The sequence below is a fragment of the Acomys russatus genome, chromosome 12 (assembly GCF_903995435.1).
Source record: "Acomys russatus chromosome 12, mAcoRus1.1, whole genome shotgun sequence".
In the NCBI taxonomy this organism is placed as follows: domain Eukaryota; kingdom Metazoa; phylum Chordata; class Mammalia; order Rodentia; family Muridae; genus Acomys; species Acomys russatus.
In genome coordinates this window covers 12,903,307-12,917,176 of record NC_067148.1, presented here as the reverse complement: position 1 = coordinate 12,917,176, position 13,870 = coordinate 12,903,307, and the positions used below count along the sequence as shown (strand labels likewise).

At 43.7% G+C, this 13,870-nt stretch overlaps 1 protein-coding gene across 1 annotated transcript in view; it reads right to left on the bottom strand.

Annotated features, from left to right (window-relative positions):
* Casp8 (caspase 8) overlaps positions 1 to 13,870 on the bottom strand; it is a 40,079-nt gene continuing 26,209 nt past the window's right edge. The window contains exons 4-10 of the mRNA XM_051153862.1: positions 12,901 to 13,042; positions 12,789 to 12,819; positions 12,463 to 12,491; positions 10,168 to 10,232; positions 5,764 to 5,905; positions 2,254 to 2,752; positions 1 to 793 (exon numbers count right to left, since the gene is read on the bottom strand). Coding sequence (XP_051009819.1) covers positions 658 to 793; positions 2,254 to 2,752; positions 5,764 to 5,905; positions 10,168 to 10,232; positions 12,463 to 12,491; positions 12,789 to 12,819; positions 12,901 to 13,042 — 1,044 coding nt within the window. The 3' untranslated portion in view covers positions 1 to 657. The remainder of the gene's footprint in view (positions 794 to 2,253; positions 2,753 to 5,763; positions 5,906 to 10,167; positions 10,233 to 12,462; positions 12,492 to 12,788; positions 12,820 to 12,900; positions 13,043 to 13,870) is intronic.

Sequence of the window (13,870 nt, the reverse complement as noted above, 5' to 3'; positions counted from 1 at the left end):
AAAAAAAAAAGAATGGCAAATGTGCATTTGAGATAGGACATGAGCATTTAGCACATACCATGCCTCATTAAGCGCTTCATTGATTAAAGAATTTTTGCGCTCCCACCTTACAGACATGGAGCCTAATGTTTACAGAAATTGAATGCTCTGTCAAAAAAACATTGCGCTAGTGAGTGGAAGGCAGCAGAGCTAGACCACCGCCTTGCTTTGCTCCAGTGTTCCCTACCTTACTTAGAACTGCCAGAGATTTTGCTTGGAATTAAAGGGGAATTTAAAAGAAATGAAAACACACCTAAAGCTTATCCAAAGAAGTACAGATAACTAAGGAGTGTTGAGAAGGGGAGAGATGGAAAAGCACACCAGTTAGTCAGTCAGTATCAAATGGCCAGCCGTAAAAACATACATCCAAGTAACAGTATACAGACTGAACAGGCACACGCCTGCACGTAACATTAATAATAATAATAATAAAAAGAGGTCATGAATTTGAAAGAGAGCAAAGAGGGGTACGTGACAGAGTTTGAAGGGAGGAAAGGGAAGGAGGAAATGATATAACTATAAATTAAAAAAAAAAAACACAAAAATCCTTTTAAAAAATAAATTAAAAATCACCTCCCCCCACCAAAGGTACACGGCTGTCAGCCCTGGGCCTACGCATCAGTTGGGTGGGAAAAAGAGCTTCTTCCGCAGTGTGAAGGTGGGCTGCGGCATCTGCTTTCCCATGTTTCTCTTGTCATCTTTAGTGCTCACGTCATAGTTCACGCCAATCAGGATGCTGAGAATATCGTGGCCTCTGTAAAACAAAGCAGCGTGAAGTGTCCATCAGGGTAGCACAGTGCCCACCGGCTCGCCAGCTGCGCCCAAGAAAGGTGCTCTAGCTCCGTCTCTCAGAGCGGCAGGCCTTGGAAGTCACCGAATGGAGACCTCCCACAGCTGTCCCAGCAACTCCGGTTTTCTCAGAGCACACTGAGTGAATTACCTATTGTTTGCTCAGGGTCTCCCTATCAGATTTGATTTTCTTACACACACACACACACACACACACACACGCCCCCTTTTGTGTGTTCCTCACTGTGTCCCATGTATTGCCACTTGGACCTGACAGATGCCTCAACATCGGCCAATACCCTCTGCAAGTAAAAGTCAAATGGTTCCCGCATCCACCTCCCGCCTTTGTCACCAACTGTCTTGAGTAATCTCGTTGGCAACTCCTTCATCTGTGCCGCAGACACAGATCCTGGTAACAAAATGAAGCCACCACACCAATGTTCTTCAGGTCTACTCTCCACATGCCATGAGACATCCTGACTCCTCATAGACTCAGAGCAACGGATCTAAAAGGGTCCTGTAGACACGCGCCACTGTTCAGCTGGGTGTGCGCGTGGGAACCTGGAATCTCGAGCCCTGGTTTAACTGAAGATGGCCCGTAGGATGCTGGGCCTCCTACCCTTCAGGGCTTCTACAGTTTGCTAAGAAGAGTCAGGGTAGATAGCTAACTATAGGACTTCTTTCCTAATTTTTAAAAGTTACAATGACTTATTTGTATGTATGTGTGTGTCCACACGTGCCTGTGTACGCACACAAGTGTGTGCGCCTGTGAACACACGTGTGTGCCCATGTGATTATGCACGTGTGTCTGCGGGAGTGTGCGCACGTGCATGTGTTCACAAGGGTGTGGGCGTACGGGTGTGTGTGTGTGTGTGTGTGTGTGTGTGTGTGTGCGCGCGTGCATGCATATGCACACCATACACATGTAGTGGTCATAGAACAGCTTGGAGGAGTTGGTTCTCTCTGCCATATAGGTCTTAGGGATCTAACTCAAGACTTGGCAGAAAGTGCATTTACCCACTAAGCCATCTTGCCAGCCCTAGGATATGACTTCTGACAAAGGTGAAATGTTAAAACAAAGCAGGTTTCTTCCATCTTGGAAGACTCCCCAGAGGAGCTGCGTTGCCTCGGTCATGTTACTACCCAAAGGCAGAGAGCTGGACTGTATAATATTAGCATCCTTTCAGCTCTGTGCTGCCCTGGTTACTGAATAAAGGAAACGCCTCAGTAAATACGTTAGTGTTATCTCTCCCACTTTGCAACTGACTTGGGAAATACAGCTGTGTGAGCTTCAGCTAGAACTCAGAGGTAAAACACCACAGTGGGTCCTTCTCATCTGAGCCATAAAGCACTTCTAGTGGGCTGTGATTACAGCACTGAGTAAGGCCGAATGCCACTGAGAAGGACCCCATAGGCAAAACTTACTGAGGACATCTTTTCCTTAGGCTCTGGCAAAGTGACTGGATATACCAGGTTCCATGCATGGGATCTCGGTAGGAAACACAGTTTTTCACGGTAGCCATCCCCAGCAGAAAGTCGGCCTCATTTGGAATATAATTCCTGAGAGACGAGTCCATTTCAAAATAATCGTCATCCTGTTGCGAGTCTGTTTCAATGGGCACAGCTTTCTGGTAGCTATCCCCTTGACAAGCCTGAATAAAAAAGATTTTGGGTTTTCCAGCTAGGGAAGGGCACTTTAAACCAGTGAAATACGATGTCAGCTCGTGGATGGAGGCTTCCTTCCCATCAGTGCCGTAGATGATGCCCTTGTCTCCATGGGAGAGGATACAGCAGACGAAGCAGTCTTTGTTCGTATGGTCCAGACTTTGGTAGGATCTTAGAACCTCACGGATTTCATTCGCTGTGTGGTCTCTGTAAGACTTTATCTCAAAATGAAGCTCCTTAAAGGTCTCAGTCAAAGCCTCTGAAAAGTAAGATAGGAAAACCATGTATTACAATAGTTCCTAGAACCCAGCCCAGAGATGGATAAAAAACCCTGCAGGCAAGAATTAGAACCCGGCCAGGCTGGTGGCGGCACATACCTGTAATCCTAGCACTTGGGGAGGCAGAAGCAAGTGGATCTCTATGAGTTCAAGGCCAGCCTGGTCTACAAATCAAGTCCAGATTAGCCAAGGCTGCACAGAGAAACCCCGTCTCAAAAAACCAAAAACCAAACCCAAAACCAACCAACCAAACAAACAAAAAGCATTAGAACCTGAGTGAGGCCTTCTGTATTACCAGCTGGGCCCTATAGGCTTCTAATGTTTATTGCTGCCAGCTGAAAGAACCATGCACAGGTACATTTGAGCTCTTGCACACTGTGGATTCGTTTCTGCTCTCACTCTTTTATTGGCATAATGTTCTTGTGGACTGTGTAGAGTTTGCCCTTGTTCATTCAAATGCTGATTTCTCTACACCACATTCTGGTTTCAATAGGACACTGCATTGTGATGTTTATTCTAAGTATCTCCTGTCTCAAATTTGTGTAAACATGCCGCCGTTTGTTCTCTGTGTTGCCAATAAAAGCCAACGAGCCAATGCTGAGCAATACAAGGAATAGGGTAGGGCATCCTGGGCCAGTGAGGGGAGGAGAAAGAGCAGGAAGGACAGGAGGGATGCACGTGGAGAGGACCAGGGAAACGCCAAGAGGAATGAGCCAGAGCCAGGAGGTGAGTAAAAAGCAAGTATATAACGTGGGAAATCTGAGTGGGAGGAAGCTGTACTAGCGTGGACATTTAGGATGGAGTAATTGTTGCTCAGTGTTGTGCTCTAAGCTAATTAAATCTATCCCAGTCTCTCTGTATGGTTATTTGGGTATATAGCTGGGTAAGGAGTAGTTGTTGATTTATTAAAATAATAAATCAATAATAAATAATCATTCAACATTCTTTTTGCTAGTTTGGCTAGATACAGAGTGTTCTTTTCGAAAATCCCCTTTGCTCTGAGTTTTCATCTTTTAGCTTCCAGATTCGGTATCATGAAATTCAATGACATTTTGATCCCCGACTGGATAACATATTTGACTTACCCCCACCCTCACTCCTTCCCTTGCCTTGTCTTCTTTTATGGGACTCATGGTCACAGATCAGGTATCTTTGATGAGTTTTCACCTCTTTGTTTTTGTTTTTTAACCCTTTTGCTCCCGTTTTCTATTGTCATTTTTTTGGGGGGGGGTCCAACTTTCTGAGACTTTACCTTCCATACTTTTATTGTTGCTCACATATTTTACATTTTTAAAAATTATCATTTTGCATGTGGGGGTGTTTTTCCTGCACGTATGTGTGTGCATCACATGTATGCCTTGTGCCTACAGAGGCTGGAAGAAGACACTGAGTCTCTTGAATTGCAGTTGCAGACAGTTGTGAGCTGCCATGTCAGTGCAAAGAATTGAACCCGGATCTTCTGAATGAGCAGACAGTGCTCTTAACCCACTGAGTCATCTCTCTAGCTCAGTGTTTCTATATACTCATTTTTAAATGATTCCTTCTATTCTGTGTCTTTTCATACCATTTTACTAACCTTTTTTACTAATCTCTATGAGAATACTAAATACAGCTGTTTTGTTTTGGTTTTTTTGGGACAAGGTTTCTCCGTGTAGCCCTGGGTGTCCTGGAACTCACTCTATAAGAGCAAGCTGACCTCGAACTCACAGAGATCTACCTGACTCTGCCTCTTGAACGGTGGGATAAAAGGCATGGGCCACCACCACACAGCTAAATACAGCTTTTTAGTTTTTTTTCCCTCTGCAATATGTTAGTTTCATTTACATTGTTGCATTTTTTTTCTTGTTTGCATTTCCTTTCTTTGAATTTACTAACTTGCTGACTAAACCATTGAGAGAAAGCTTTGAATCTGTTCCCTGATGAGTCTGCAGCAGGGTGCTTGGAGAGGGGCTGCCCCCGTCATCAGGAGATTCCCAGGTCTCATAATCCGCACAGCGCAATTCATAGTGACTGCTATGTTTTAGAAACAACTCAGGTTAGAAATATGACTTCCTGAATCCAGTACATTGAATTTTCTTTGCTCTTTTTTCTTTCTTTCTTTCTTTCTTTCTTTCTTTCTTTCTTTCTTTCTGTTTGTTCGTTTGGTTGGTTCATTTTTGGTTTTTCAAGACCAGGTTTCTCTGTGTAGCTTTGGCTGTCCTAAACTCTTTTTGTAGACCAGGCTGGCCTCGAATTCACAGAAATCAACCTGCCTCCGCCTCCCGAGTGCTGGATCATAGGTGTGTGTCACCACGCCTGGCTGGAGCTGCTCTTGTAAGAGACTGGAGTTCAGTTCCCAGTTCCAGCTTCCAGCTATAGAGGGTTCTGTTGTCCTCTTCTGGATCTAAGGGCTCTCCCCCCTCCTCACTCTCACCCCCTCCTCTCTCTCTCTCACACACACAGATGCACACAGAGGCACATAGACATAAAAATTAAATAAAACTTAAAAAGCATTAAAGATCATGGATGCTCCCCATTATAAACCTATTATTAGTAGGAGTTGTCATTTTATCTTGATGAACATATTACTTTGATTTAAAAGCCTAATTATTTAAAAAAGCAGAAAGCTAACTGATATGGAAGAATGTTCTTTACCTCCACAAAGAAATGTAAGTGAAATAAATGAGCCAGGCACAGTGGCACACGCCTGTAATCCCAGCACTCAGGGAGGCAGAGGCAGGTGGATCTCTGTGAGTTCGAGGCCAGCCTGATCTACAAAGGGAGTCCAGGACAGGCAGGGCTAACACAGAAAAACCTTGTCTTGAAAAACCAAAGTGAGAGAGAATGAATTAAAAAAAATGCTTGGTACATATTCTTGAACTATGAATCCATTTTCTCAAAATAAAGGACCCTTTAGGTAGAACCATTGCGCTCTCCCTTCTAATAGAAAGAAAGAAAGAAAGAAAGAAAGAAAGAAAGAAAAGGAAAGAAGGCCCATGGGATTCCACTGTACCTTCATCGCAGTGTGTTCCTTTTCTGTCCTTCATTGTGTGCAGCTTGGGTACGGTCTCCCGCGCCTTACTGAAATCATTATTGTTGAAAATCAGACAGTATCCCCGAGGTTTGCTCTTCATTTGGTAAGCTTTGTCTGATGTCTGGAACACAAAAGCCCAGCTCAGACAGCAGCTACACAACAACTGCCCAGGAAGAGGCTCTGCTGCCTAGCGCCACTGGGAAGCAAGCCCCTGCTCCTTCCATCACAACAGCCAGATTGGGGGCCATTTCCCTGAAAAACTACTTTCCACTCCTGCCCTTGCACAGCTAAGTGGGCCTGGGCCTGCGGAGTACCCTGTGTGTACACCACCGCGGTCATCACGGCCTATTAGTGTGCCTGTTTCAGCTTCTCTTACCACACAGGCCAGGTACTCAGATCCTGCCTTTCTTGGCTAACAGCTGAGGGCCTGCCCTTCATGCAGGACATAGTGTATGGGTTCGGCCTAAGATTGCTAATAAAAGACACAGAGTCTGAAGGGTACTTTAAAGCTGTTAGCACTATATGCCGGGCAGAATCTAAACTGATACAAATCTACTCCTAAACTAACATAAATTACTCTAAACTTAATAACATACATATCTTCCAAGCACTTGCCACTATGATCCTTGGGCCATTTCTCTGCCCCGACTCATCCTCATCCATCATCAACCTTCTCTCCTCAATTGTCTATCCTTGCTCCACCCTCTCTCCAAGAAGCCCCGCCTTCTACTTCCTGTCCTTCTGCCCAGCTTATTGGCTAAACAGCACTTTATTGACAGTTGTTACATCCATTCAAGACATTCCTCCACAAGTCCCCTTTTTAGTTTAATAAAAAAAAAAGCCTTTTGCCTATACCTTTATATTATTACACCAATATACAACACACACACACAGGAACCACAAAACAGTCGTTATATTCATGTTTTACTCCTAATGTTTCGCTGTCTTCAACTCCATCAGAGACTTGAGAAGGAATAAAATTAATTAGCTCAGTAAATAGGAAATGCAGGTTAGCAGCTTGCAAAATGAAAAAAAAAAACAAAAAGACAGAGACACCTTGCTGTCTGAACAGTCACCAAAAACTTTCTAACACATTGGAGCATCATCTTCAGCCTTCTGACCCAATATATCTGACAGGTATGTTTGTGAAGCAGGGATTATTGAGGACTTGCCTACCATCTCTTGGCAGAGTTTGGCCGTCAACTCTACCTGCATCCAAGCTTGCCCATTTCAGGCAGGATTCTGTCTGTGGCAGAAAACAAGGACATGTTTGCCCAGTGGCTTGTTTGCCACATCTGAAGCGTCTCCATAAGGAGGTTCCTCCATGCTCATTACCGTCTCTGAGGCAGGCTGGGTGTTGCCAGAAGTCAACCTGTCTCATTTTCAAAGAATCCTCAAAACAAATAAAATTTCCTTAAATGCCATATTCTGTAGGTCTCTGAAGTTTTCAAAGACCTTATCTAAATATTTTACCTTACCTATCTATTAAACCTAGGATGTATAGTCTTGTGATAAAATTGAACAGTACAATGAATTAAAAATAAACTTACTTTATATCAATATCTAATACTGTATACCAATGAATTAAAAATAGACTTGTGAGTAACAGTTAAGGCCTTAAATTGAAGATTCAATAATCTACCTTTTGTCCTATCATTCCAATATATTTCTATATTCACAGTGAAAAATCCCTGAGTCCAACCTTGTTCTCTTCTGAATAAAACCAATAATAACACAACCAATTCCCAATGAAGATAAACATCCATAGCCCAAAGCCTGACCCAAGCCCCTTTTAAAGGAAATGGGTCGGTGTTCTCTTTTTAAGGCTTCTTTGGTCTGATTTGGGATGAATAATACCTATACAGGGGCCCAAATAAAACTAGGAAAATGGTTAAACAAGCTGAGGTCGCATTTGTGGTCCAGTCTCTAAATGTTGAGAAATTCAGGCTTAATAAAAGTCCTGTGTTGGACAGTCTGAAATGCTGTATCAAATGGAATCAGGAGCTTTCTTCAAAGCTGTCCTGGGAGATGTTCTGTTCTGATGACAACAGCCACGGAAGCAGTTGTGGATGGGACATGAGGAATGCAGGATGCCAGCATATTAGCATGCTGGAGGATGCATCCTGTCGGGTCTCATCCAGCATCAGTGTCTGGTACTTTCATTCTGAAATTATATAATTTCTCACAAGCATTATACCGTTCTAAAACTATATAAATGCATGAGGTGTGCAGGATGCACAGAACAATCAAGGCTGATTCTGCAGTTTGAATTCATGTATGTATAGACTGACTTAAGTCAGCAGTCTCCTTTTCATCCATGTCTGTTTTATTTTGACCTCTTTCAAAAAGGAAGTATAATATTACCATTACCAAAGAACATACAATCATTAATTAATTGAAATCAAAACAAGATTGTACAGTTCTAAATGTCCTTCTCGAGGCTCTGTGGCATCTGATATATAGTCCAGCCCGCTCCCGAGAAAATGTATCCCATTTTAGAAACAAGCCGGTTGCCCTAAGCAAAAGAAGAGGCATTAAGCCTTAATTAAACTTATGCATACTCTAGGCATCTTGTACCTGGGTTTTTACATTTATTGAAGGTGTTTTTGTCTCACTCCTTCTCTCCATCAGGGATGGACACTTCCACCTTTTAAACTTTATATAAATTGTCATTTCAGAGTTTATGCATACCCTAGGCATCTTATACCTGGATTTTTACATTTCTGGCATGTGTTTTTGTCTTGCTCCTTTTCTCCATAGGGGGTGGACACTTCCACCTTTTAAACCAAATGTCCTTCTCTAGGCTCTATGGCTCCTGATGGATAGGCCAGGCTGCTAGCTGTCTCCCGAGAAAATGTACCCCGTTTTAGAGACAAGCTGGTTGCCCTGAGCAAAGGAGAAGGCATTAAGGTTACCTTTTTAAGTATATGAATTTTAGCCTTTGAGTTTTTGGGACCTAACTAGGCTGATGTGTACTTTGTCACCTGTAAGTCCTCGGTGTTCTTTTGAATTTGGTGTGACCGCCACCTGTCCCCCATGAAAGTAGCTCATGTTTAGAGGGATAAGCCGGCTACCAGAGCAGTGACACTTTAATTCAGCATACAAAGGCCTTTTGATGTGGGAAGCATGCAGTTTGCATGTCTATTAAGGAAAATTTTGTTGGTTTAAATCCTAGGCTGTTTTTGCAAGTAACTTATCAGCAAAGGGTTACACCCTGTGGAGACCAGGCTGGTTCAGAACTCACAGAGATCCACCTGTCTTTTTCTCCATTGTGTTAAGATTAACGGTGTGTGCCACCACCGCCCTGCACAAATATTTCATCCCAATTCCAGTCAAAATCTACAAAAATTTCAAGTAATATTCAAGAGTTAACAAAAAAAAATTCTAAGTCTTGGGTCAGTTGTGCCAATTTAGGCTTCAGTAAGTGAAGCCCTGCCCAACCTTCTTTTGAATTTAGTTATTGCTAATTGGCATAGGTGGACCCTTCCCAGAGAGAGCTGACAAACACCTTGCAGCTAATAAGTTCTGAATTTCAGCCGCTATCAACTCTATGGAAAAGAGTTTGCTACCTTCTTCCCTTCTCATTGTTGGTAACTTAGCCTGGCATCTCTCAGCTTTTGGCCTTTCTCCTTGAACAACAAAAGAAAAAAAAAAAAAAAAAAAAAAAAAAACCAAAAGGATCCAGGAGCCTTCTGCCATAGAGCTTAGCTCTTAGGGAGCTATCCACCCTCCCCCATCAAACCATAACAAACTGTCTTTTTTTTAAAGGGTGTGGATACAATAAGTACGTTGGGCACCAATTTGTTACAGTAAAAATGTATGAGTTTGGCCTAAGATTGTTAATAAAAGACACAGAGTCTGAAGGGTACTTTAAAGCTGTTAGCACTATGTGCCGGGCAGAATCTAAACTGATACAAATCTACTCCTAAACTAACATAAATTACTCTAAACCTAATAACACACATATATTGCCACTATGATGCTTGGGCCATTTCTCTGCTCCCACCCCAACCTTCTCTCCTCAACTGCCCATCCTTGCTCCACCCTCTCTCCAAGAAGCCCCGCCTTCCACTTCCTGTCCTTCTGCCCAGCTTATTGGCTAAACAGCACTTTATTGACAGTTGTTACATCCATTCAAGACATTCCTCCACAATTGTCTCAAAATACAAACAAATGAAACTGGTAAATAATTAATAAACAGAAAACTGGAGAGGCTACATCTTTAACTGGGTTCTTTTGTAGTTTGCCTGCCCCACCCCGACCCCAGAGTTCTCCAATTTTCCAAAAAGTTCTGCCCTTTATTGGCTTATCTGGCAGCTTAAAGGGAGCCAACAAAAACAAGAAACAGACTCTTCAATGCAAAGAGGGAGAGAGGAGGTGTACCTGGGACTCACTGTCTTGTTCTCTTGGGGAGTCCCACATTTCCTGCATTCTGTAACACATCTCGCCTGCAAGTGACAAAGAAAAACATGCAGAATGAGAGGCTTCGGGCAAAGGTTGTTTGGCAAAGATGTATGTAACACTCAGGACAACCTAAGGACCTTAAAGTCATCTTTCAGGGTGAATGTGCATGTACATTCACATGTACATAGGTGTGTGCCTGCATGCATGTGCACTCGCACTTGTGTGTGAACACGTGAGTATTTGTGCACATATGCCTGATGTAGGGGGCGCTCATGCTATGGCACATGGAGACCAAAGAGGACTTTTCAGAGTTGGTTCCCTCCTTCCCCTTAATGGGTTCCAGAGATGGACCTTACATCACCTGGCCTGTATGGCAAGCACTGGACCCTAAGGTATTTTTAAAAAATGAGCACTGAGGCTGGGCATGGTGGCACAAACCTTTAATCCCAGCACTCCAGAGGCAGAGGCAGGCAGCTCGCTGTGAGTTCAAGGCCAGCCTGATTTACAGAGAGAGTTCCAGGATAGCCAGGGCTATGACACAAAGAAACCCTGTCTCCAAAAACCAAAAAATAAAATAAAAATAAAATAAATAATAATAAATAAATAAATAAACATTGAAACTGCCTTGCACATATTTCAGATACACAGATCTTGCAGGAAGGGCATTCAGCATGCCTCTAGAGAACCAGGCGGTCATTAAGAAAGGCATGAGCTCAGGATGAGTCACTGACTCAAACATGCTGAAGGAACCTGGAAACAGCTGGGCTCAGGCAGGCATGGCCAGAGGAAGAATTGGCTGCCTTACTCACACATGGTCTTGAAAGGAGGGTGATCCTTCTCAGGGCAGAGGACTAGAGAGGTTCCCAACCCATGCAGTGACTCCCAACCGACTGTTAACTTCAGTTCCAGGGAATTTGATGTGGTCTTTCTGACTGATCCAGGCTCCCGCACAAATGTGGTGTGCATAAACTCACTTTGCACACACACACACACACACACACACACACACACACACACACACACACTCATAAATTTAAAATAAGAAGAGTGATTCAAAATGCATCACACAGCAAAAGCAATAGTAAAAACAAGATATAAACAATATTAATATTTGCAGAGTGGTGGTGATGCTATGTAAAAATTGCCCCCAAGGGAGTTCTTATAATTTTGTATGTTTGATTAATCAGATGAGATCGGGCTCATTCAGGGTGGTATAGCCTTAGACACGTTTGATTAATCAAAAATTTGGAGAGGGCTAGAGAGAAGCTCAATAGTTAAGAGCACTTGCTGCTCTTGCAAGAATGAAGATTTGGTTCCCAGAACCCATATAGTGGCTCACAACCATCTGTAACTCTAGTTTCAGAAGATATGCTCTCTTCTAGCCTTCATGGGCACCCACACTCATGTACACATGTTCCCACACATACACATAGTTGAAAAATAAAAAATTTTAAATAAAGAATTTGAAAAGAAAAAAAAAAAAAGAATTTGAAAGATCCTGTTGTTATGGCGCAAGCCTTTACTCCCAGCAGAGGAAGGCAGAGCAAGTGGATCTCTCCGAGCTGAGGCCAGCCTGTTCTACATATTAAGTTCCAGGCTAGCTAGGTTTACATAGGGAGACCCTGTGTGATGGCTTGAATAGATATGTCCCCATAGACTTATGTGTTTGAATGCTTGGCCCATAGGGAGTGGCACTATAAGGAGCTGTGGCCTTGTTGGAGTGGGTGTGGCTTTGTTGCAGGAAGTGTGTCACTGTGGAGGTGGGCCTTGAGATCTTATGTATGCTCAAGCCATGCCCAGTGGCACAGTCTCCTTGCTGCCTGTCAACCAAGATGTAGAGCTCTCAGCTCCATCTTCAGCTCCATGTCTGCTCTGTAGCGGTAAGCCAGCCCCAATTAAATGTTTTCCTTTGTAAGAGTTTCTAGGATCATGATGTCTCTTCACAGCAATAAAACTCTGAGACAACCTGTTTCAGAAAAACAAAAAAAAATTGAAGAAAACCTTCTGTCTGTTCTATCTTTCCTTCGTAAGAAAATAGACAGAGGTCTAGACAAGTTCCCTTCTGGGATGAGCTAGGCAACTTGGCTCCAGCCAAGGCAGGCACACTGTGGAGAAACTCAGGTGCAGTGTAGACCTGGGAGCCTGGACTTAACAGGAGACAGAAAAGGACTTGGCCAAGGGGCCTCTCGCAGAGCACAGAAACTTGAAGAAACTTGATCAAGAATGTTCTATGGGAAAAAGGCATGTTGTGGTGCATGCCTTTGATCCTAGCACTCAAGACAGAGGCAGGCAGATGTCGAGAGCTATGTAGAAAAACCCCACTCTCAACAAAACAAAACAAAAGAATGTTCTGGGAAAAAAAAAATGAATCTAGCGCCTCATGACTCTTGGGAAAAGCAAAGAAGGCCAGACTGTGTGCTCCTTTCAAATGTTCCTGTGAGGCTTTCAGAGAGCTTTGGAGGTGACAAGCAACAAATTCAACTCTCCTCTTGATCGAGATGTGACAGAAGGTAGTGAGAACAGGCCAAGAGGAAATCAAGCAACTGAGAATCTAGGAAGTGCATCTGTAGGCATTACCATCTGGAAGCGAAGCTGAAGACCCCGCCCTTCCTTCAAGGCTCATTCTTCTCTCTGAATTAAGAAGAGAAAAACTTGATCAGAAACAGCTGCTGCCCCGAGGGCCTTGCCGACCCGCAGCCGCCGGCTGTCTACCTGTGCTCGAGAGCTCCTCGTAGTTCTCAATCTTTCCCAGCAGGCTCATGTTGACCCGTTTACAGATGGATTTCAGTGTGTCCAAGTTTCCTTCAGCCAGGATGACCCTCTTCTCCATTTCTATGAAAATATCCAGCAGGCTCTGGGGAGGAGAGAGCGAGGAGACAAACAGCTTGAGTGCACAGGCCGGGGGGGGGGGGGGGGGGGGGGGGTGAGGGGGCGGGGATTAGGGTTTTTGTGTTAACTTTCTATGGCTTCCAAACCGAGGGCCCATGCCCTCCCACCTCTGAGCACATGCTGATCTCTCAGAGGTGACAGTAATCAGGAAGGCCATTCTGTATTTTCTGGCCTAAAAGGATTAAAAAAAAAAAAAAAGGAAAGCTAGAATGTAGCCATGCATGTCAGATGCCACCCGGTCCCCAGCCTTGTTCTCAAGCAGTATGTGGATGGGACAGCCCTGGAGACCATATTATACCCTGGCATTGCCCCTGGTACGTCAGCCACCTCTAAACCTCAGTTAATACACACAGAGACACGTGCACTACACATACACGCAGAGATGCCACACATTTGTGTGCGCGTGCGCACTAAACAAATGCACAGAGACATCTGGACAAAGCATACTTCAAAATTAGACCATATACCACACAGCATGCAAACACACACAGAGACAGAGAGAGAGAGAGAGAGAGAGAGAGAGAGAGAGAGAGAGAGAGAGAGAGAGAGAGACAGAGAGACAGAGAGACAGAGACAGAGAGACAGAGACAGAGAGAATTCCAAATACACGGGTACCACACACATAAAGTCTCAGACCAACAGAGAAGTCACACAGAGGCACACACAGAGGTACACATGCCATACATGTACATAAGAAACACATACACAGTATACACCACATCTAGACACAGACACAGACATCACACAACCTACTCATGAAGACACATAAGCAAACATGAGGTATTTTGTTGCA